This window comes from Trematomus bernacchii, unplaced genomic scaffold (genome assembly GCF_902827165.1).
Source record: "Trematomus bernacchii unplaced genomic scaffold, fTreBer1.1, whole genome shotgun sequence".
Lineage (NCBI taxonomy): Eukaryota > Metazoa > Chordata > Actinopteri > Perciformes > Nototheniidae > Trematomus > Trematomus bernacchii.
In genome coordinates, this window is record NW_022987547.1 from 1110686 (window position 1) to 1133739 (window position 23054).

The 23054-nt window shown below is 39.4% G+C and overlaps 1 protein-coding gene across 1 annotated transcript in view; it reads right to left on the minus strand.

The window, feature by feature from the left end:
* sfswap (splicing factor SWAP) overlaps positions 1-14786 on the minus strand; it is a 49095-nt gene extending 34309 nt beyond the window's left edge. The window contains 16 exon segments of the mRNA XM_034123306.1: positions 895-948; positions 950-989; positions 1172-1208; positions 1211-1323; positions 1616-1668; positions 1670-1869; positions 4436-4619; positions 5774-5783; positions 6003-6096; positions 6197-6219; positions 6221-6288; positions 6291-6413; positions 8418-8494; positions 10851-10982; positions 12616-12779; positions 14414-14786. Coding sequence (XP_033979197.1) covers positions 895-948; positions 950-989; positions 1172-1208; positions 1211-1323; positions 1616-1668; positions 1670-1869; positions 4436-4619; positions 5774-5783; positions 6003-6096; positions 6197-6219; positions 6221-6288; positions 6291-6413; positions 8418-8494; positions 10851-10982; positions 12616-12779; positions 14414-14619 — 1578 coding nt within the window. The 5' untranslated portion in view covers positions 14620-14786.
* Positions 14787-23054: the final 8268 nt, after the last annotated feature.

Genomic DNA, 23054 nt, shown 5'->3' on the forward strand with positions numbered 1-23054 from the left:
TGCTGGTTTCTCTGCCAAGACTCCCATGTAACAGATATTTTGAATCTAAATATTATGACTAATAAAAAAATGAAAACATTTAAATATAATTACCCTGACATATCTTACTGAACATTTACTTGGCCCACTTTTAAAAACTCCTCTTCAACAATATCCATGCCACTAATGTGATACTTGGCAAGCTTTAATAAGCTATTAAGGGTTTAACGTAGGAGTTTTGATCATTCATATGAGCTGTGATAAAGCATTGGCAGGATGCTCACCATATACTTAGAATTCATTGCAGTATGGAAGCGGTACTGGGCGACTGTATCAAACACATTCAAGTGTAAAACAGTTTGTACTTATGACACACACATTCAAGTGTAAAACAGTACACACACACATTCAAGTGTAAAACAGTACACACACACACATTCAAGTGTAAAAACAGTACACACACACCACATTCAAGTGTAAAACAGTACACACACACACATTCAAGTGTAAAACAGTACACACACACACACACACACACACACACACACACACACACACCACACCACACACACACACACACACACACACACACACACACACACACACACACACACACACACCACACACACACACACACAACACACACACATACACACCACACACACACACACACACACCACAACACACACACACACCACACACACACCCACACACAACACCACACACACACACACACACACACACACACACCACACACCACACACACACACACTACACACACACACACACACACACACACACAACACACACACACACACACACACACACAACACACCCACACACAACACACACACCACACACACACACACCACACACCACACACACACACACACCCAAACACCCACACACACACACCTCTGGAGCGCTTCTTCCTTCCCTCTGCATGAAGTAATTCTTCTTAAACTCGTACATAGGGGTTGTACTGATTCCAAGGCTGCAGGAAGTCAAACCTACAGTAGACAGAGGGAAGAACACATACTTTATCAAATGTTTGGTGAGCACTTATAGAAGATAAGCCAATGGATGATGAAGAGGCTTTCTGCAATATCCAAAGTAAAGTTACTGATAAGAGTTTCTAAAACCGAGATGTGACCGGAAGCAACAGATTTATTTCTGGTTGAGAAACACTTACCGTGGATCATTCTTGGCACGGACACCGGCCTCGAACTAACACCGTTCCTAGCACGTACTCGGCCAGCTTGGTCTATGACTGGCTGGGAGTCGGGTGGTGGGGGGATGATGGCTTGTGGCGCTGGTGTGGAAACTTGAGCTTCAGGTTTAGAACTGTTTATGGGGCAAATTAAAGATGTTAAAAGAAAGAAAAAAGTAATTTCAAATTTCATTTAAGTAACTGATTCATGATACCCTATGCATAGAACAAACACTAAATAAAGCATTTCAGTTAAAAATGTAAATTAGCTCATTAGAAATCTGTTTCTGTCTTGATCAGGAGCTCCAAATAAATTAATGTATCAATACATGATCGGGACTAATTTCAAAAGCACTAACTATTCCATTTGAATGTCACTAAAACCAAAGAAACTGGTATTCCTCAGGGATGTGTATTAGTTCCTACCTGATTTCTGGTACAACAACAGCAGCAGCAGCAGAGCTGGGGACCTGAGAGGGGGGCTGTAGCAGGTGGTGCCATTGCGACACTTTCAGGAGGCGTGGGGGTAGTTCCCAGATTAGGCAAAGCCTCCGAAGACGTAGGGGGAGCCATGACAGCTGAGGGTATACTGTTATAGTAGGAGCTGGCATCTATCCCCGGGGGAGGCGGGGCCAGGCAGAACGTTCCGTCAGGGAGCATGTAGTACCCATAGTACATTGCTGCAGTTTTGAATGTAAAGAAAAGGAGAAGTATCATGTAGTTTCCTTTCAAAAATTGAAATTGTGCGTAATCCATGTGGACACAAACTGCATTATATAGTGCTACAGCCTTTCAATACATACAAGATTTGAGAGAATCATATGTTTTGGTTTTGCTGAGTGTCACAGTTGTCTAAACTCTACGGTGATATCAACACTAATAGTTTTTGTGATGTGTAATTCTCTATTGTGTAGGAAGTTTCTCTGTGTGGTTGAAAACTGCAGGGCAACTGTTATTTGTGTTCACAAAGAGTAAAGGGATGATTTACGGATTCATTTCAGAGGCTTTCCATTATTGCCATCTATTTCAACCTTGGAGAAAAACATCCACGGGTCAGGGAAAAGACATCGGCAATTGGAAAAAGAAACTGTCAAAACCACGCTTGTTTAGTAAGCCCATAAATAACAGAAATGCCACATTTGGGCTCAGTCATGGTGATGAAATAATATTTTCATGGCAAGAAAAGTTGGAAATAGATCATAGCCTTTTAGGAACGCGGAGACATTTCCCTTATGAAGTGGACCCCCAAACCCTTGAATGATCTCTTTGCTTTTCTCAATATACATGCACACTATTTGTACATCTAATGTGGTTGTTGTGATCAAACGTCAAGAGATTAGAGGTGTGGAAATGTTTATTATATGGTTGTGAAGGGCCTTCAGTTGCTGACTTATTGTGTTTTGTAGTAATGTGTTTTTATTACATGTACAGCACTTTGGCTCGACCAAAAATCGCTTTTAAATGTGCTTTATAAATAAAACCTGATTTGATTTGATTTGATCTGACACTTGTGTGTGTTTTATCTGTTTTACATACGCTGTCCTGTTCGCTGTCAAACTATGTTAAGTTTAATACGTGTGTTGCAGTAATGTATTTAAATCAGCGGGGTGAGAGAATATAAAATCAAGGCGTGACCTGTGTGTGAAAGGGTCATGTCTCATATCAGTTAGCATTACAGAGACTCTTTATGGGAAAGAGACGGGGCACTGAGGAAGGGGGGGCAATACAGGGACAGGGACACAATGAATCGTCAGTGTCAAAGTGGGAACAGTGTGATATTAAACACATTAGTCACTGAGCTGGTTGACATTAATGACACGTGCAATTTCCGCCGGTCAGGAAAATAAAAAACGACAGCAGAAGCTTTCATTTACAAACTTGACAGGGGTTACAGTTGGGATGAAGACGTAAGATGTGGAAGGTTAAAAAAGAAATAAATGGTCAGATAGATGGATGATCGGAGGGTAAGACATATTTCATAGATTGACTTTAATGGGAAAGTTAGAGCCGCTGTTATTGGTGAGGTCTTTAGCATGCTTATATCCATTAGTGTCCGTGGGAGAGATTTAATACACTAAATTAAGGCAGGCAATCCAATATAAAAGAAGGTAATGGAGCAGCTTATTATCCACGCCCTGTATTAACATCACGATAAAAAAAACGAAAATGTTCGAAAGGACAAGAGGAGGCTTTCTCATTGTATCAAGTGCGGCATAGCTACATGCATGGGCAGATTAGCAGCCCCGTGTTGAGCAATAATGCATATAACGACACTAAGCAACGAGGGTCATCACAACCAATTTGTTAACAGTCTTATTTCTTTAGCAAAGATCAGATCAAAGGAGGCCCGACACAAATATCTCAGGGTGGTGAATAAATAATTGCATTAATGGAGAAGTTAACACTTTCGAAGGGGCCGATGATCGTTGGGGTTTATTTAAGCAGGGAGGATGGAGTCATACATAAATGTGTTGAAGTGGAAGCCTGATAAATAACGTGAAGAGGGGCTGGATGTGACTCACCATGGATGGGTTCACATATGCCTTGCAAACAGACGTAGTTACAAGAGACAGGCATTATTCGTATTGATGGTATGTCTTCATTCTAGAAATGATAACGTTGCATACAGGGACTTTTCTGTGTGGGAACGATTAAAGGCATTCCATTGGCCTGTTATTCATATTAATACGAGTTTTGCCTCATGATAATGCAATGATAGTTCTGTGTTTAAGGGTCTTACTATTACAATTCAGTTCACGGTCTTGGGTTTATATATTTCATGTAATATGAATACATTTCATTCAAAAAGAAAGCAAAAAAAAAACTGTTAAACACTTAATTCTCTATGTTTAGATCCCTTTTAGCGGTTTATGAAACCTTTCTCATGCTGTGGCAGGTCAAAATGATAATCTGGCACACACTAAAACAAGTCCTTCCCTGTTCACCTCTATGCTCAATAGAACTTCGCTGACAGATGTTGAAAAAGCCTTGGCATCAATTATAGACTGTGGTCAGCATTTAGTAGTGTGGAGCTGTATTGATCAACCATCAGTGGCAGAATACGAGCATCAAGAAATGTTCAAATAGCAAGAACCACACGCCAGTTTTCTGTGGTCAAAAGTATGCTCAGCAAAAATGCAGTTTTAATGTGCTCAAATAAGAGCAAACAACAAAAAGGGATAAAAATAAGTATACCAGGCCAAGGTGATCACAATTAGATCATTTAAAGACAAAAAACAAAGAAACCTATATACTCACGGTCAGCAGTGTACTGCGCTGGTGCGCTGGGAGCAACTGGTTCTGGCACTTCCTCTGGTTTGGTCTCAACCACAGGTACCACCGGTACCACCGGTTCTGTGCCATTCCTTTCCAGTCGGGTTTTTCTGACAAGTTCCGCCAGAGGATGGTCTGGGTCCATTACATGTAGAGGCTGGAAGAAGAAGAATAAGGGAAGATTCAAACAGTCTATCTCACATTATGTTAAAGGAGAGGTGTCATGCTTTTCCGGTCCCCTTGTGTGTTATGAAGGTTTTTCTGCATGTAAACGGTGTGCAGAGTCAAAACCCTCAAAGTACACCCTATAGCGAGTAAAACTCTAACACAGAAAATACCTCCCCAAAACGCCTCGTTGGAGATACGTCATTGTCCATTTGATTCTTCCGGGTACGGCCTGGATGTCAAGCCGTACCCGGAAACGAAATGGACCAATCCATGTAGCCGTTACGTTAAGCCCCCGCTGATTGTCCAAATTCACCAATCCACGACTTCCTTCACACACATCATCTGTGTGCATGGAGCAGGCAGCTCAGCTGATTCTCCTCCCTGGCTGCAGGCTGATAACAGACAGTGGGATCGCGGCGAAATTCTCTCTGAAGACCCATTCTCACAGCGTTTATCAACCTTTTTTCTTACTCAATATCAAGCCACACTTATGTTTTTACTTCGGCTGTGAGTTTGTGTGTGCTCAGGATGAGTTTGGCTGTGTTTCGCTATGTATCCTAAACAAGGAAACAACACCTCCACGGAGCTCAGCGCGATTCACAAACGTCCCGACCAATCAGAGCACACTGTGCTCACAGGGAGGGTGGGGGCTGAAGCTATTGGAGCTACAACGAGCCGTAAAGGCAGAGAGAGTGAAATTCAGTGAATACACGTAGTTTACAGAGATGCTGTATGAGAAACCAATGTGAGTTTGGAAAATTGCACAGTATAAATCTATTTAGTAGACCTCAAACAATGGAATTATGATCAGTGGAAATGGCCATGACACCTCTCCTTAGAGAAACTTCACACAACATGAGATAAGACCAATTTTACAGTAATCATTTAAATCTCTCTGAACTCATAAAATATTAACTGCAGTGCAGTATATACAGAATGTAGCAGTTAACCCAGTAATATATGAACTGTGAATCCTTAGTAGAAAATTAGTAGCTGATTTGAAAGTAGAAAGCCTTCTTGATGGGAGGCAACTATCAGACAGCTTGCTATTAAAAAGGAGCTCATTATGTTTCTCTTTCAAAAGACATACTTCCAATTCTTGCTGCTCTGGTGAAGACTAATGGCTCTGTGCTGGCAATGCACATGAAAGAACCTAACAAAACACTTAACAGCATGAAGACAGGGAAAAACAGACTAGTTATTAGAGAATGTAGTAATGGGAATGTGAAGTACTAAAAGCATGTAATTGAAATGGCAGGCAGGCAGTGGTGGCCTTGCAGTTAAGAAAGCCTAAATTGAAGAGGAGGAAAATGTATCCAAACAGGTAAAGCTCCACACTGGGTGGCCTACATTCTATTTATATTACCTTCACAAGCTCACTCCAGGCGAGAGCACCTTTTTAGGGGCGAACAGGCTGGGATGGAGGTAACTGCCATCCCCATCATCATCTGAATCAGAGTTGGAATCTACAGCAAGGAATGCAAGAGACAAAGTAATAAGCACACTGGGTGTAGGACTTGTTCCGACACCTCCAGATGCTTTCAGTGACGGCGTTGTGTAACTCACCCTGCTCCTGCTTCTGGAGGGAAGTTGTATAGGCCTTCCTTCATGGCCCGCAGGATGTGGTCTGTAATACGGGTGAGGTAATGGTCGAAAGCGGGAGAAAGTCAAACTGGGAGTTACCAGACTGCTTGGCCTTCAGGACTATTTCAAACTGAGCCCCCTGCTGGGATACAAAGTTCGCCGTCCTCTCGATGATGTTATGGGTCTTGATGGTTGCAGGCTAGGAAGAAAAAGGCAGGAGAATTAGCACGAGTGTTAACTGACATCTATATATGTCAGTTTATATGATCATTTTTCATCTGTAGAAGCTCATTACCAAAAGTGAAAAATAATAAGCAGGCGTACCACACATAAGCGTGAGAGAACCAGACAGCTGCACATAACATTAGGGTGCAATGCACAGTGTATAAATGGCTTCTTTAAAACCAAGGACACAAGCCCATTTTGGCTCTGAGGCATTTTCATGCCAGGCCACTCTTATGTTCATCTGTGCCGACATTAATCTTAAATACACATGAAGAGGAAATCAGCAGAACAAGAAATAGTCATTTATTCATTCATTATTGTCCCTCTTCTTTGCTTTTAATGATTAATCGTTGTCATTACCTAGAGAGTGCAGAGAAGTGCCGCAATTTTAAAACAAGAACACACATATCTCATCATGATGAAAGTCATAACTAAATACTACCTTTCAGGAAAGCAGCCAAAAAGATGCCAGAGTTTAACAGTAACTGCACATTATTGTGTTCTATGCTGCCCAGGACTTCCTGACATACAAGGGCCTTTCGCTTTATGGACTAGCAATTAGGTAAAAAGGGGGCGTTTTAATACGTGTTTATGTTGTGATATACCCAAGAAAAAGGAATCTTCTGACACGACTGTATAACTGAGCTTGTGTTGCTGCGCTAAAGCAAGACGTAACTAACGTGTAACGGTCATAGGATTGCCAGTATTTGCCTTGTGTTATCTCATTTACGCACAGAATCTCATCTTGGCTTCATTTCCAATCTGATCTAGGACCGTTGTTGCATTCAATTTCTCTTTTGTGACAAATTGTATTTTCTGTAGTGGGCACTGTCGGCTATCTAGTAAAAAACCTTGAGTTTAATAGAGAAAACAATCAATATAAACAATGTATGCAATGTGTACTGCATTCAACTTGTTTATATGAATATCCTTTGTAATTAGTTGTCCAAGATGCATCACAATGTACAGGTTAGATTTGGGCCAAAGACCTTTGGTTATTAGAACAAGGGAATTGCATGTCAAAGACACATTACATGGAAATGTATTCAGAGAAGGATATCTCCTGACAATCTAGGGAGTAGACAGTAATAGTATATGCATATCATGTGCAGCATCCATGTTATGCAGTGTATGAATGCATATGTGTGTTGTGGCTGTTCTGTAACCAGCTTGCTATATTCTGAAAGTGTACACATGCCATAACATTAAAGCTTGTCTATCTCTCCTCATGCATAACAAAGTGTCAGCGTAAGGGGGTCACTGGGGGTTCTGGGTGCGGGCCTGAGGGAAGATTGTCTGACAAAAGAAAACTACCAGAATAAAAGCAACAGCTATGAATTTAAATGTTTTGATCTTGTTAGTAACAGTGTATGTTATATGATTGTAAAGCCTGTATGTGGAGAGATATATGTATACATAGAGTGAATATGTGGCGTTTTGTAGCAGAGGTGTGGTAATACATACAAAGTAATACACTTTAATGACATAGGCTTTTCAGTTGAAGGGGGAAAAGAACAGGTGCTATTTCACATAGTAAATGCTTGAATGGCTATTGATTGGATTGTCATGGAAACCCTGTACAGTTTTAGTTTCCGAGATTTTGCTGAAATGTTTTTCTATTAGACCTTCTGATGCTAAATCTAAACTGTTATGGGATTTTATATATGTATGTTATGTTTATATACACATACTGAATGTATATATGATGTTCATAGGCTAAGTAATGTTCATGTTGTTCAGTCAAAAACATGCCTAAACCAATCCGCTCCTAAATAAGGGGAAAGCCAGGCATTTCCCCATCATGCCCTTGTTAACATCCAAAAAGTTGATTTGGAAGTGTTCACGAGTTGCCTAAATGTTCCTGTCATTGTGCAAAACCACTGAACATATGCACGTTTATATGTTGAGTATTTTTACTGTGTATAAGAGCACAACAGAACATAAACAACAATAAGCCATCTGGATATTTAAGACTCACCAGCTCTACATCGGGAGGGATAGTGAGCCCTGGGGGAGCGACGAACGGCTCCTCACTCTCCTCAGCCTCCGCCTCTTCTGAGCATGTGAAGAGATTTAAGACCAAAAGAAGAGGATTAACTCTTTTGTAATAACATGTAAATATACCCTGCTGGATATATTCCCAGTGGAGCAGTGACTTCAGATAAAGCATGCCTAAAACAGTATTTAAGAGTGTCCGAACCCCATGATCGTCAACATTTCATCCATTATACAAAATGTACCACAGATAGATATCTTCATGCTCTTTCATTTACCTTTATCTGCACAGATGGAAACTGAATTACCATTTGAAATGTTGTACTACAGGGAGTTTGCACAGTAACGGCACGTCCACACGGCAGCGTGCGTTGAACCTTGCCGGTGGCACGTGACCAACAACCAATCACATTAATCTCCCGCCCTGGACACACAAGCACGCGGTTTGATTGCTAGCGCTTGTACTGGCATATGATTTGATTGGCTGACGCTTCCGTTGAATCTTGAAAAGTTGAATTTTCCCAACTTTTGAAGCGAGCAACGGAGCAAAGCGACGCAACGGAACACAATGCAGTTCGGCAAAGCCTGACGTCACCCCATTCAAAGGGAATGGGAAGCGTCTCCGTTGAAGCAACGCACGCTGCCGTGTGGACGGGCCGTAAGGAAGGATAGGAATTAAAACACATAACATCTACAGGGGGAAAATAAATCAGCCTTCCCACAATTGCTAAAAATGTAATTTGGCTTGTAGTGTATGGTGTGCAATGGGTTCACTTTCGATACCAGATGTTTTCGACATGGCCTAAAAGCTTCACGATACCCATGTGTTCACTAGATCTAATGTCCCCTTCTCAACTTCAATTAAGTGATTAGATAATGTACTTCCAAACTGTGCCCCAATTTCAAAAAGGACGCTCTCTTTAAATAACCTCCTCACTTATATAACAGGATCATTATCATGGTCGACTAGCTTGTGTTTGGCTGCTAATTGTAAAGTGGCATATTATGTAAATCTCAATGGTTATCACACTTTAGTAAATGGATGTACTCTGACTTTTAAATAAAAGCACATTTTCCATTTAACCTCTGGCTGAATCACAAACTGTTAAAAAGCTACAGTATGGCCACACATGCACTCAGAAGCTCCTTACAGGTAAACAAAACACTCAACAACCACATAGGTCAAATGATGTGGAATTCAGATATTTCAGTGAAGGTGGAGTATGTAAATTAAGAATAAATTCAGCTAATTGCTTCTTTTTTTTGGATCAGGATATGAAATTATTGTCTGTATTGTAAAATGATGGTAACGATCAGTGTTGGGTTTTACACAAACGGTTACAATAATTGTCATGAACAGAGTGACAACTGATAATAAATTAGACTGCAATTAACCTTCTGGCTTTTTTAGCTTTCACTCAGGATATAATTGGAGACAATTTGGATAAATATTGTGATCAATTGTCGTCATATCTGTCAGCCCGAACACTTTCTTTTAGGTTTGCATTGCAGTGGGGGACTGACTGTTCATGATTTTGAATGTGTGATCATGTCAAAGACTTAAAAGACCAAGGACAAAAATCAGCAAACAAAAGTGGTAGCAGGGGCTCAACTTAAACCAGCGTTAAAATGTTGTAATGACCAGTGTGAAACGGTATCTCTGGTATCTGGAGCTTTGGCAGGTGTATTCACACTCTGCATTCAGCTCTGCAGTCTCCCCAGAGAGAGAAAGAGAGAGAGGAATCTAGTCTGCTTAACTGTCAGGCCACGGGACAAAGTGCTTCCAGCTATTTCCTCATCAAATATTTAAAGTTGCAGGATTGTGTGTGTGTGTGTATGTGTATGTGTCATAGACTGTATGTGTATGTGTGTGTGTGTGTGTGTGATCAATGGATGACACCCAAAACAGAAATGTGCAAAATCCAGTGTTCACAGATAAAATCATTGTGTGCTACAACCTCAGCTCCATAGATGGTTGTTACAAATAGCTATAATAAACCTTTATGGTCATGTTGGGTAATATTGAACTAAACATAAATATGTTTCACACGTTCACTGTGTGCTCTGCAGACAGAAATTCAAAACCAGCATCCCCCTGGAGAACGTGTATGCGCAGATGGCCGCATGGATTAGAATAGTTTAAAGAAATAAATAAATGAAAAAAAGGATTAGAAAGGACTTTCTCATATCCGGCTGAACATTTAAAAAAGTGAAGCAGCTAGAAATGTAGACAGGGTACAGATCACACCCATATACAGTATACAGTGATGTGATTACTTTGAATAACCAATCATTTGATTTAATAAAAAAATCAACTTGTGCAAGGCCTTGATATTTGCAGAATTAGATCTACCAGTAAAAGCAGTTTTTTGTATCTGAATGCTTAGGCCAGTTTGAGAGTGTTTTGTGTTCTCACCGGCTTCTCTGTTAGCCTCCTCCTCCTCGGTGGGCTGAGAGGGGTCGTAGTAGTCAGCGCTGTATTTGAAGGCCACTGCTGTGTAGGTGCCTTCATCTGCCAGAGCCTCGCTCAGACGTTTGTACTCCTCCTCTGTGGAAAGCAAGCAACAAACAGATACGATGTTGGTCATCCTTTTTTTAAATCAGATTGCAGGAACACACCGTGATTTTCTATTTCAATGCCATGACGGTTATTTCATCTTGTAAAAACATGGTGATAATAAGAGAGGACAGAGAGAGAAAACTGTGTGGTTGCTGGAAAAATATACATGGTTATTTGGCCCCAGAGACTACCCCTTTTCTATTAAAATTCATAGCGAACCTTATCTTTATTAAAAGGAGCAAGGGCAAAATTGTCACTAAAAATATCAATATTTCCGATGCTTTTCCTGCTGTCCCTTCCATGGACAGATGGGTAATAGCCTAAGTGAATGGGGTCAGTTCTCCAAATTCAAGGGCAAACCAGCCTGGGGGATTGTGTGAGTGTGTGTGTGACAAAAATCATTATCGGACTCATTCTGTCCTGTCAGTTTGGGCACAAGACGCCATATTTCACATAAAACTGTGGCTTATAAATTAAATTACAGTCATTAAGTGTGTCTTTTAGAAGGGTGCTTTGTCATCAAAACAGCCCGTTTCATTATAATGTAAAACGTGAGATGCAAGCATCCAAGAGTTGAAAGTGATTTCCATAGAAATGGCAGCAGTGCAGCTCTGAGTCAAAGTCAGTCCTTTTTAAAGAGATGGAAAGCTGAAAGGGCCACAAAAGGGGATGTCGAAAATTCCTCCTGGAAAAGAGATTTAGTTAGGAAGCCTAGATTGAAGTATGTAGCAATTGCTTTTCTGGCTGTACAGACGAGTCGTAGGTTTATTGTGATGTGTTAGTCTGGGGGAAAAGTCTTAAATAAGGACACTGAGTTTAAACATTTTCAGCACACTTATACGAACACTGACTTCCCGAGAAGACACTGATAATTGAACTTTAAAAGTGAGCCATACATGGATGATAAAAAAAGATTTGGAGGAGGGATGTAAGAAAGTAACAACATATTTTTGCAAAGTTTACTATCATATGGCAATTAAACAAGAGAGGGATATGTTGAAGCTCATTTCTTGTGGGCCATGTTTTAAGCAGATACACTTCCCTCTGTATGTTGGATTGGTTAATGATTAGTATATATACACATATAGAATATAAAGTATATGTACACAGAAAATACTAACAGCAATGGTTGATTTGCAATGACTGATGATCGATGGACACTGGGTAATTCCTTTTGTTAAGTGTCAAAAACCATGACTACTTCAGAAAAAAACAAACTGATATAAACCTAATAACCATACAGTTTATTTTGTAAAATATTCGTAAATAAGGCAGCAGTGCCAGTGTATTGTTTGCATGCTTTATTTATTTTAATGACTATTGCAAGTTGTCTAATGCATCCTTCTTGTCTTCAAAGGTTTTTCACCTAAAAGACCCATTCAGGAACTACATGGAAATGTGTTGTCAGGTAAACTACTGAAATAAAAGACTGAAAAAGTAACAGTTGCTGTGTCATTGGAGTTGAATCCAGTTAAAAGGTCCAGTAGATGTTTCAAGTCCCTTTTCAAGAGGGGAAACTGCACCAAAAACGGAGAAGACTTGACAGTGACCTATTAAGAGAAGCTTAAGACTAAGATGTGCCATAACTGTGTGTGAAATGTCAAAACAACAGTGTTCCCACCTTGTCTGGCCTCCTCCTCCAGCAGGTCCGTGTGCAAGGCCAGGTACCTCTCCTCATCGCACAGCGCCTCGATCCTGGCCTCCTCCTCCGACAGCTGGTAGGACGTATTCCATGACCCGCTGTCATACTCTGAAAGGTCGTGTAAATGACCACGCCCATCGTATCTGTTGGGTGATAACAGGGATTAGAGAGGGAAGTCGACAAAGCCTTTTTCTTTACACAATATGGACCTACTTACCAAGAAAAAGAGACCTATAACCCACAATTTACATCAAAAATACTCTAAATACCTCTGTAAGTCTGTAATGAGAGAATACTTAATATTTAAAAGGAAAAAATTACAGACAACACAATAATGCACCAATTAAGTCCTTGGGCTTAATTGTCGATAGTGCTCTTAAGATACCTAGCAAGCTTTTTGCTGCTATTTCCTTCTTGGACAAGTCTTACAAACCAACATCCCTACTTGAAAAGGAAAAACAAAAAGAGAAACAAACAAAGCAACTTGAGTCTTACCTCACAGGGTTCAATTCCCCCCTGTAACACTCATCATTACTTCTACATCTGCAAAGAGAGTTACATTCACACAAACCCGAGGCACATAAATACCTATCCGTAAGAACCCAAATGGACGACATTTTCCAGGGTTCGTCCCTCTACGCCACTTCTCAGTTGCAGTTTCTTCATGAAGACAAAGAAATGGGGGGCTGAAGTTGGCTTTCGGGGTTTGGCAGGACCCTTAGCTTAGCTTGCTGGGGAAAAAACTGGGTTATGTGATAAAGACACACATACAAAGGCTGTACAAATGAAACACAAGTTGGGCCACTGCAGATCGAGGTGATTCAAAGAATAAATGCACTAATGTAATACTTGTGCTGCATGGAGGTGGCAATAAAACATTGGTACATTGCCTGAAGCAACACTTGGTAGGCTGTAAGCACTTTTAAACCTTTTGTTGGATAGTTAAACCCCAATGTTTCACATAGGCATTGTGATATTTTGAATCACCTTAACTGCTGCAACTTTAGTCTTGGTTAGAATTGCTCTGGCCTTGAGGATATAAGCAACGCATAATAAAGACCCAGGTTGTGTGTTTTGTGTACAGATAGGCATTTTCTGCAAAACTCAATTTAAAAAAAGGACAGAGCAACAAAGTAACATCCTTTGTTTTATACTCCATATTGATAAATATTATGTATGCCTGAAGTTAAAGTTTCCAAAGGAAATTCTCCCAAACATGTCAAAATGCAAAGTCCTGCTAAAAGCTAACAATTGTGTCTCTTTGGGTTATGAGATTTAAATAGCTCTGTTTTTGTATCAAAAATACACACTATTGCCGGTTTAGGAGCTACACAGCCCAAACTAATGCAAGTAAATAGCTCTGCAGAAACTTTATTAAATGTACAATGTTATCTTTATGTTCAGACTGTTTTACTGTACTGGTAGCTAAGCCTTGTTTGTATACATTTTATATTAAACTGCATTAGTTTTAGCTGGTGTGACTAATACATTGGGCAACTGGTTGTGTATTATTAGTTCAGCATCACAGCTAATTTTAGCCAAGTATGGCAGGGATTTGCATATTCACATGTTATTGTAGTAACTTCAGATATCATTTGTATCAGTTCATGACATCATATAACAAAGTAGCAAGCAGGAAGTAAAACATTAGTCGCCAGTTGCAGGTATTTCCAGCTTCTGCAAGGCAAACTCCAAGAGGTCCCTTGAATTGTGAAACAGGCTAACGGACAGCATAGATGGTTAGCATAATGTTTCGGTCTAAGTTTGTTCAACCGACCTATCAATCATGATGTTCTTGTCCCCCATCCATGGAATAAGATGTTTTCCATGTTCGTGGTAAAGAGCCCTTTCGTCGTCTGGAAACAGTTTGCAGGCATAGCCGAACACCAAGAGGTCGGCGTATTTATCACTGTCACTCACGTCCTTCTTCTTCTTCACTGGTTTGTTGTTGTGGTCCTTCTTTGCCGCTCCACGACGATGCATCTCCCGGTTTCTCGTGAAAACGAATTAACTAGGTGGGTAAAACAACAAGAACAGTAAAGTGCTGAATTTAAGTGAACCAAATAGCTTTCACGTAGTCCAAATGCTACGATAATCCGTGATGTTATATCCCAAAACAAATTCTACGTGCCGACATCCGCCATGTTGGAAACAAGTACATGCAGCTGCGTATCCTGTCCGCACTTACGACAATTTTACCACAATAAATAATATTACAATTTCCAAAATCCTTTATCTGTTAAATGTATTCCAGTCTACCGTTTTTATTTAAAAGTAAAAATCATACATATGAGTGGACATTTAGGTCAGTAGTGTTTGGTTTCTGTCGAATGTGCTGATAAACATGCTCCTATACTCTGCTGCTTCAGGGGAACTCTACTATGAACTGAACTAATGAAGTAACTAAATGAGTGTTATGTCAAATTAAACATATTATCTGTAGTGTTACATAAATATAAAGCATCAGGTTTGTTATAAATATGTCTAGCCAGTTGGTTGTGTAGGCAACTAATATAATTGATTAATATAAACCTTGACAGGTAATACTTTTTGGTAAATGTTGGAACTGCAGGGCTTGTGACCCCTAAAGTTGGCACAGAGATACATTTGAAAAGATAAGATTCAAGGAATAATATATTGGATTTTTAAATATACAAAAGGCAGTAAAAAATGTAAGTTCTGCATTTAATACAGATTGTATTTATAACTATGGCATAGCATAACTATGCCTATGTCGCCTATGGGAACCCCAATAGTAGTGTTCTGGGCTCAATAAGACTCAGATAAACTTAATTGGCGGTCTTGAACATGTTGATGCCTGTGCTTTGAAGCCATGAGGTGACATATGGGTGCTAGAGAGGTGATGGTGCAGTAAAGAAGAGCTAATCAGCGAGTTCAATTGACTGGTACCTTTTCTGATTATTAAAGAGCAGAGGAAAACTTGGGAAGAAATGCAAAATGTAATTATCTAGACGAGAGAAGCCGGGTGCATTGAAAATTACTGACCATAAAAGCAAATGGCAAGTAAACATTTATATATATTTTTCATTTCGGTGGCTATCGTAACAGACATCTGAACAAAGTTTTGGTCTTTATGGATTGTAATTCATTTGTGTCCCTAAATTTGAATAAACTATTAACTTTACTTTCCAGTTTTATTTTTAGACAGGTAAACTATGATCAATGGTGCAAAACATTTTAAGCCTTGCCAGTTCTATGCATGTCCCTTTTAAGCATGCAACTGTACCAATAATCTCCAACACAAAAACCTGGCAGGACAGATGGTGGAATTGAAGCAGTCACTGTCTATTGTTATCTCTGATGAATGCAATGAAGCCAAAATATTTTTGGAATGATTAGCACTTTGGAGAAAGCTTGTCCAAACCTGTTCTCAATCTGAAAATGATTTCAAATTATAAACTTGAGTTGTTCCCTATTTCGAAAAAGAACATCTGCCAATAAAGTAATGTTTTCATTTGAGTCTTTTTATCTGTCATTAAGAGTACGGGGAAAACGACTGTCCACATTTTCTTGAAATTGAAGAATGTATTGGCCAAGAAAGAACCTATTACTTGTTGGAGTATTCACAGTCACTGGGCGGATATATACGAATTATGTTGCATTCATGTGGTGTCAGAATATCCTGATAAATTCCCAGACAGGGCAATTCCTGTTCACTGAAATCCTAACAAAAAACTTGTACCAGATATAAAGGTGTTGTTTAAATGCTCAGATCGATCAAATACAGCACATCTTCTTTTTAGGGTCAATTTGTTTCCACATTACATGTTAGAAAAATCCCTTCCAACTAGCGAAGTAGGACCATCAGAGGAGCTTGTGAATGCACCAAATAGGGCTTGGTGCCAGTTGATTCTAAAAGCTCCTGACCTACACAGCCAAAGGAGCGGAGGGAGGAGGGGTTTGAATAAGTGCTCACATTAATAACAATCCCACTTAATAGAGGTAGAGTGTAGGAAAGTACTGCATGCATATTACATGCATTTCCCAAACACTCAAGAAAAATTGTCATTGAGTGAGAGTCGAGTAAATTATTATCATAATAAAAATGTAAATTCAATAATATGATTCTTAAATCCTGTCACTGCAAACACAAGCACCAAAGAAAACTTTAATTGACTATTGATTTGTCTCACTCTCCATTCTGCTCTGTTGTCTAAGTGACTGTGAGGCTTACTTCAAGGTGAACTCAAATCAGTTGTCTTGACTGAGTGGAAATTCCGCTTACCTTGTAGTCTGTGAGTATGCAGCAGCATGCTAAGCACAACACATGTTAAAGTTAAGCAATGGCAGCTCCTTTGAGAGTGTAATTTGTTTTTGTTACGCTTCAAAAAGCATTTCAGACACAAGGAAGACACTCGTTCTACTAGATTGTGCACTTTCCTTGTCTAGGTCATCACCCCGCATCACATTTACACAGTCGGTGTGTGTATAAATAATGAAACGGCGGGAGAGAAAGCAGTTTTATGTATTTTTCTCGTGTTTAGAGAACCACTTTAGTACAGAAAGTGGTGATATCAATGACAGCCTCGCCAAATTACCGGCATTACAGCAGTTGAAAAACAATTTTAGGTGTCAGCTACTGTCGAGGTGAAATAGAGAATTACACCTTCTATTTTAATAGTCAGAGCTCAAGAAGACCTTAGATTTGACCTGTGTGAAATGAGTTTTAATACAAGCATTAAAGACATCCAAAGCCAATGATGTTAAATTCAAGGTTCAAGGCTTTTATTAGTCATACGTACGTAGCTACAGTGTAGTTATGACGATGAAAATCTTAGGTCACAGGCTCCTTGAACAGTGCAACACAATAAAATGATAAAAGGTCAATGTTTCCAAACATTTGGTTGCCTTCATGTGGTCTCAAACCGGTGGATAAATAATGACTTCATAAGATAGAGCATTAGTGTATGTGTGTGTGAGAGAGAGTGAGAGATTAATATACTATAATTAGTGTTTTTATGCATGCACATAAACAATAGTTCTATTTAATGTCAGAATATTCATCACATAAAAACTGACTAAGCCTTATAAAGTAGCCTGTTCAGCTGAGCTGGTGTACTGCACAAAGGAGATAGAGAAGATTGGCTTTGTATCCCTTGCCACACAGCTTTTATCTCTACTCTGTATTATTTACAACACCACACAGTGTTTTGTTATAATTTGAGTAACACACTCCTAAAAGCAGAGGGTGAAACAAGTAGGACAAAGAGCAAGAGAGACACAGAACAGCAAAGTATTCAGACAATGGTTTGTGCTTCAGTGGAAAGAGGTGTTTTGTATGTTGGAAGTATTCCTGTATAACTACAACATATGGTATGCAATTAAAGATGACCAACATGAGTGAATGGCTTGAGAATGGCATGAAGGAGATGAAGGGAGATTTGGACGACAGCGTGGCAACAGAGGAAGCAGAGAGAATGAGTTGGCAAGCAGGCAGGCATGTGAATAGGATTTCTGGAGCACAAAGAAACCAACATGCATTACATTAGGTGACAAATACATTTGTAGACTCTATTGGAGTCACTGAAATACGGACCTGAGCATATAAGACTGGAACGATGGGGCTCCCCAGTAGATTCCTTAGTAACTGCCTGACTTCGACCTGTGGCCCTGCTTCCCAGCTCTTGCTATCTCCCACTATCTTCTGCTGTACTATCCAATAGATGCAACAATATATATATTTATTTTTAAAGGGAGAGGGAATGGTACAAAATATGGCAATGAGTGTAAAGCCTTAGCTGATATACTGTGCATTGATTAGCTAATTGTAGACAGGTGTGTTGAGCCAGGACCGGTTGTGAGCTGATTGCAAGCAGGTGTGTTAGTAGGCGGCCCCAGGTTAGCGCAAGACAGGAATAAGACACACACACGCAGCCGGGGGACATGAAAAGACACAAATGTATTGGGGAACAAAGGGAAACAGGCTTTTCTCCTCTCTTTACCCATTTTTGTCTGGTGGGAGTCCTCGATAAAGGACTGATCAAAGATGAGCTGATGAAAAAACACTTACCAGACTGATGGAGACAGGTTTTCTTCACCTAAATAAAGAAAACACAGTTGTTTGATTAAAGGACCTCTGCAGTGAATGTGGACATGTAGTTTTCAATGATGTATGACATTGTTTGCCTTCCACACCCTTTAGGATCTTTTTTAATTTAGTGATCTATTTGGCAAGAACAGTGCACATTAATGCAGTAAATGCACCAGAGCCAACATTTTTTTATATCTGTAATAAAAACTTTTGTAAAAAGAAAAGACATGGACTATTAATATAATTGCTCAGATGGGTCTATACAGTATATGAACTGAGTGAAGGATTTAGAGAAAATGTCCTTACTTCTTAAAGAATATAACCAAACAATATTATTGATGTCTAATTTTACAACCTGAGAACCCAGTAATCAGATTTTAGAATTAGGGCCTGAGACTGCAGCAACAACATGACATATTTTTATTTTTAAATGCTTTAAGTCTATTCTTTAATCTTGCTGAGTAGTGCTCCACTGGGAGGATTTAAGTGTCATATTAGATAGATTTGTGTAGATTCTGCGGAAAATAATGTAAATCTTCTTATTCTCCACAATGAAATCTATAACCGACTGTGTGACAGTGTGAATGAAAAATGCAAATCCCTCCACATTTAGACACTTCGTTTTTTCTGGTTATGCTTGGCACATCATGTCAAAATTCACTAGGGTGATGGGAAAGACATCCAGCGCTCCAGCGGCATATTGAACAAACCGACTGAGCACACATTGTTTAACTATGATTCTAGCCGACTGCTTAGAAGCTTGGTCTGCTCATCTCTGTCTTTAACAACCAGATGTTAGACAAAGCTGTTAGAAATGACCCTTTGACTCCTGAAAACCTGCTTAATGCAGTATCACTTCCAGTAGACACCAAACATGCCTCTTCGCTTCAGCGGTTGTGCGATCAATCCATGCGGCTTTCTATGAGTGACAGCTTTCACAAGACATGAGGCAACATATAAAATTGTCTTGGTGCTGCACCTGTCAGTTTTATTTAGGATCAAGACAAATTGGATTGTACTCAGTAGGGAATTTGAAGCTGAAAGGCATCCCCCTTGTTAGACAAATGTAGCCCCATGGTAACCTGCCATCCCCCTCTCCACCCACTATCAACAGGGCGATTGCAGGGGCGTAAATGTTGCTAAGATATGTTAGTCAAGTCTGCCTGGCTCTTTGATCCTTTAACCGACTGAGATTTGTTTGACTGAGACTCAGAAACACCAAACCAACATCAAATAACTCGGTTCAACAAAGGCCAAAGGGGTGTTTCAACTCATGTCGCTTGCTGCAGGGGACACAAATCATTGTTTTCATACATATATGAAACAAAGCAGATGGCCTCTGCTTGGTCCACATGAACTTATCTTATCTTTTTGACCAACAAGGGCCAACGAGTACCAAAATTGCGTAACACTCCTCAAAAAGAGGTGCTAACCAAAAGCTGAAACTTACGGGGGTGTCATGGCTTTTACAGTGACGTGTTTTTATAAACCTAGGGCTCTTCTTGTTGTGCTAAAAAGCAGACAGATGTTTAATTGCAACCTTTTATGTGAGTCACACCCTTCAGTCAGTGTCATCTTGGATCTAGGAACAGTGGTTCTCTAGTTGTTGGTAAACAAACCGAACCATGTCTATTCTCCCTAAAAAACACATTGCATAACGATTGTACGGTTCAGAAAAGTGCCTTTTTTTTTGTTCAGAGGCTTAATGGGACCCCTGGGCTCTTATCAGTGTTTCACACAGAACCATCCCATCCAAGCAGTATTAAACAAAGTATGAAATTAATTTGTGAATATGTATGTCCCTCTCAAATGAGGCTTTTGATAATCCATGAAGACGTGCCAATAGTGCAGAGAGACATTTTGTGCTTGGCATCTACAGTGGTGTTATCTTTACCTCACAATATCTGGGTGATTAATGTCTTGATTAAGTCTTGCCTAAGACAGATTTGAGCTTTTATTAGCCACTGAGGTATGACATAAAGGTGTTTGTGATTTGTCTTCAAGTATAAACAAAATTCCAGCATGGTACGAGTGCGCAGACACAAACTCTCACATAATGAGAAGATGAAAAATGAGAAAGATGAGAAGCTTGTGGGGAGGATTAATCAATATCTAACTACCTAGTTCTGTGATTTAGTTGTGTGTGTTTATACATCCAATACATTCCTCCGTATACACAAACCATGCTTTTCTTATACACATATATTTAGCAAATCAGCAGAATGACATGCAGTCTGGATGCAGCAAAGGAAAATGGCACGGGATGAGTAATGGGAAGATATTCAACATGTTCCGTGTGTGATCTCTGTTGTGATTAGTTAATGTACCATGAAGGGAAAATGCTACATATTGAAGAACGGTCTCACATCCAGTCAACCAAGTAATTGTCAGATTAGACACAGGGAATGTGTTTATTTGAATAGCTGTGAGATAACATTGTGAAATGATATGTTTCTGTTGGTGTAGGTCTTTTTAAAAATATTTTCTTATTTATGTTTTACATTCAATAAATCTTTTTTTTCCTGTAGTTTTCTGTCTTCTAAAAGTTTGTGTATTTTATTTTAATGTATTCAAGAGTTTGAAAAAACCGTTAATACAGTTTTATGGAAACTTCCATTTTCTAATTGGGTTCTAAGTGCTGCTCCACCTTAGTGAGAATCTTGTAATTGTTAAAACATAAAAGGCTCAGTCATCCAGTTGTTTTAATTTTAACAACCACTATTTGCACTTTAATTAACTTATAGAAGAATGTAGCAATTGGTTGCAGCAAGCACTCTTAAGTAATGCTAAGAATGTTTGTCAAAAGACTGAAATAACCCACTGGTTTATAATGGTCAGGCATCATCCAGTCTCCACAGTCAAAATCCATTAGCTACAACTGTTTAATCCAAATTGACTTCTACCGTATCATAAAAGACGGCAGATCTTGAACTCAAACTTTAAAGTTTTGTTTTGCGACTGATTGGAATCTCAAAACGTATTATTTACAGGTCACATTTAAATAATCAATGGCAGTTTTCTTACACTAAATTGACCTTTCCCTGTGGCCTTTTCTCTTGAATAATTGAAATTCTATGTGACAGCGGCTCTTGGCAGGATTAAATTAGTGTGGAGAAAAACCCATTTTATCCTGACCACTGCCTCAGAATATAATAGAGGCCTCCATGAAGCCCAGGCTTGGCATTTCACTCACTAAGCTGAAAGTCCAAATAAATGTAATCACAGGATGTGGCTGTTCAAGTCATTTTTATCCAAGATGACAGTCAGTCAAAAGATTAGTTGGTGTGTCAATCTACTACTTTGGTCTAGATTGACATTTCTCAACAACTATTGGATGGATTATCATGACATTTTGTGCAATAATTCATAGTCCCCATGAGTAAAGCCTACAGACTTTGATTATGCAGCAGGCTTAAGATTCCACTTATCCTTTATAACATCTCAACATCTACCGGATGGATTTGGCACATCATCTTCTACAGATATGCATTATTCCCTAGAATTAAGCGTTATTATTTCGGGGATTATCTGACTTTTCCTCTGGTATGTCAAAAAAAGGTCAAAATTTCAATTTATTTTTCCAATTGATTGGTTTTGCCACAATACTAGCAAAACTAATGTTATTCCATCAGCCTCAGCTGTACTTAGTACTCCGTTAGCGTTTAAGGAGCTATGCTTGTCACGTTATTTTAGTTTTTCATCAAACTGATTTGTTGGACATTTGGATATTATAGGATGATTATGCTTTTTTAGGGATTTGGCTGGAGTCTATCTTTCGCTATTTGATATAATGTCAATTATGTTGCTGCATCTATGTCTTCACATTTTAAAGTAAAATACATAAATCCCAAGTAAGCTGTTTAACAGCATCGTATCTCTTGGCAGTCAGCTCTTGAGTAATCTTTCCTAATATAATTAATCATGGGGAAATATTAGTTTCCATCCGGAAACATAGATTTATAATAGATGAATGATAGCAAGAATTTAAATGAAACGTTCTGCCTCTGCTGATTCTGCCAAACACATCTTTTGTAAATAAAAAATGGATGAGAAAGAAATAAGGAGACAGACAGAGAATTCAAAGGTGATCACCAGACTGGGACAGCCAGTAGACAGATATTGGCGGAAACTGTGAGTTCGCTGGGCAAATGATAAATAGGACAATTTGGTAGCTCTGACTGTGCTGTGGTCAGTGCACTGCAGAGAGCTCATTCTTCATCGGCCTGGGTGGAGTCTAATGGCAGCCTCACAGTCTCCAACGAGAGAGCACTGGAGGGCAGAGTGGTGGCATATTTCAAATACTGGACATGATTCAATCATTCAGTTCATATCTCAATCAACATATGTAAGTAGTGGCGAAATTACA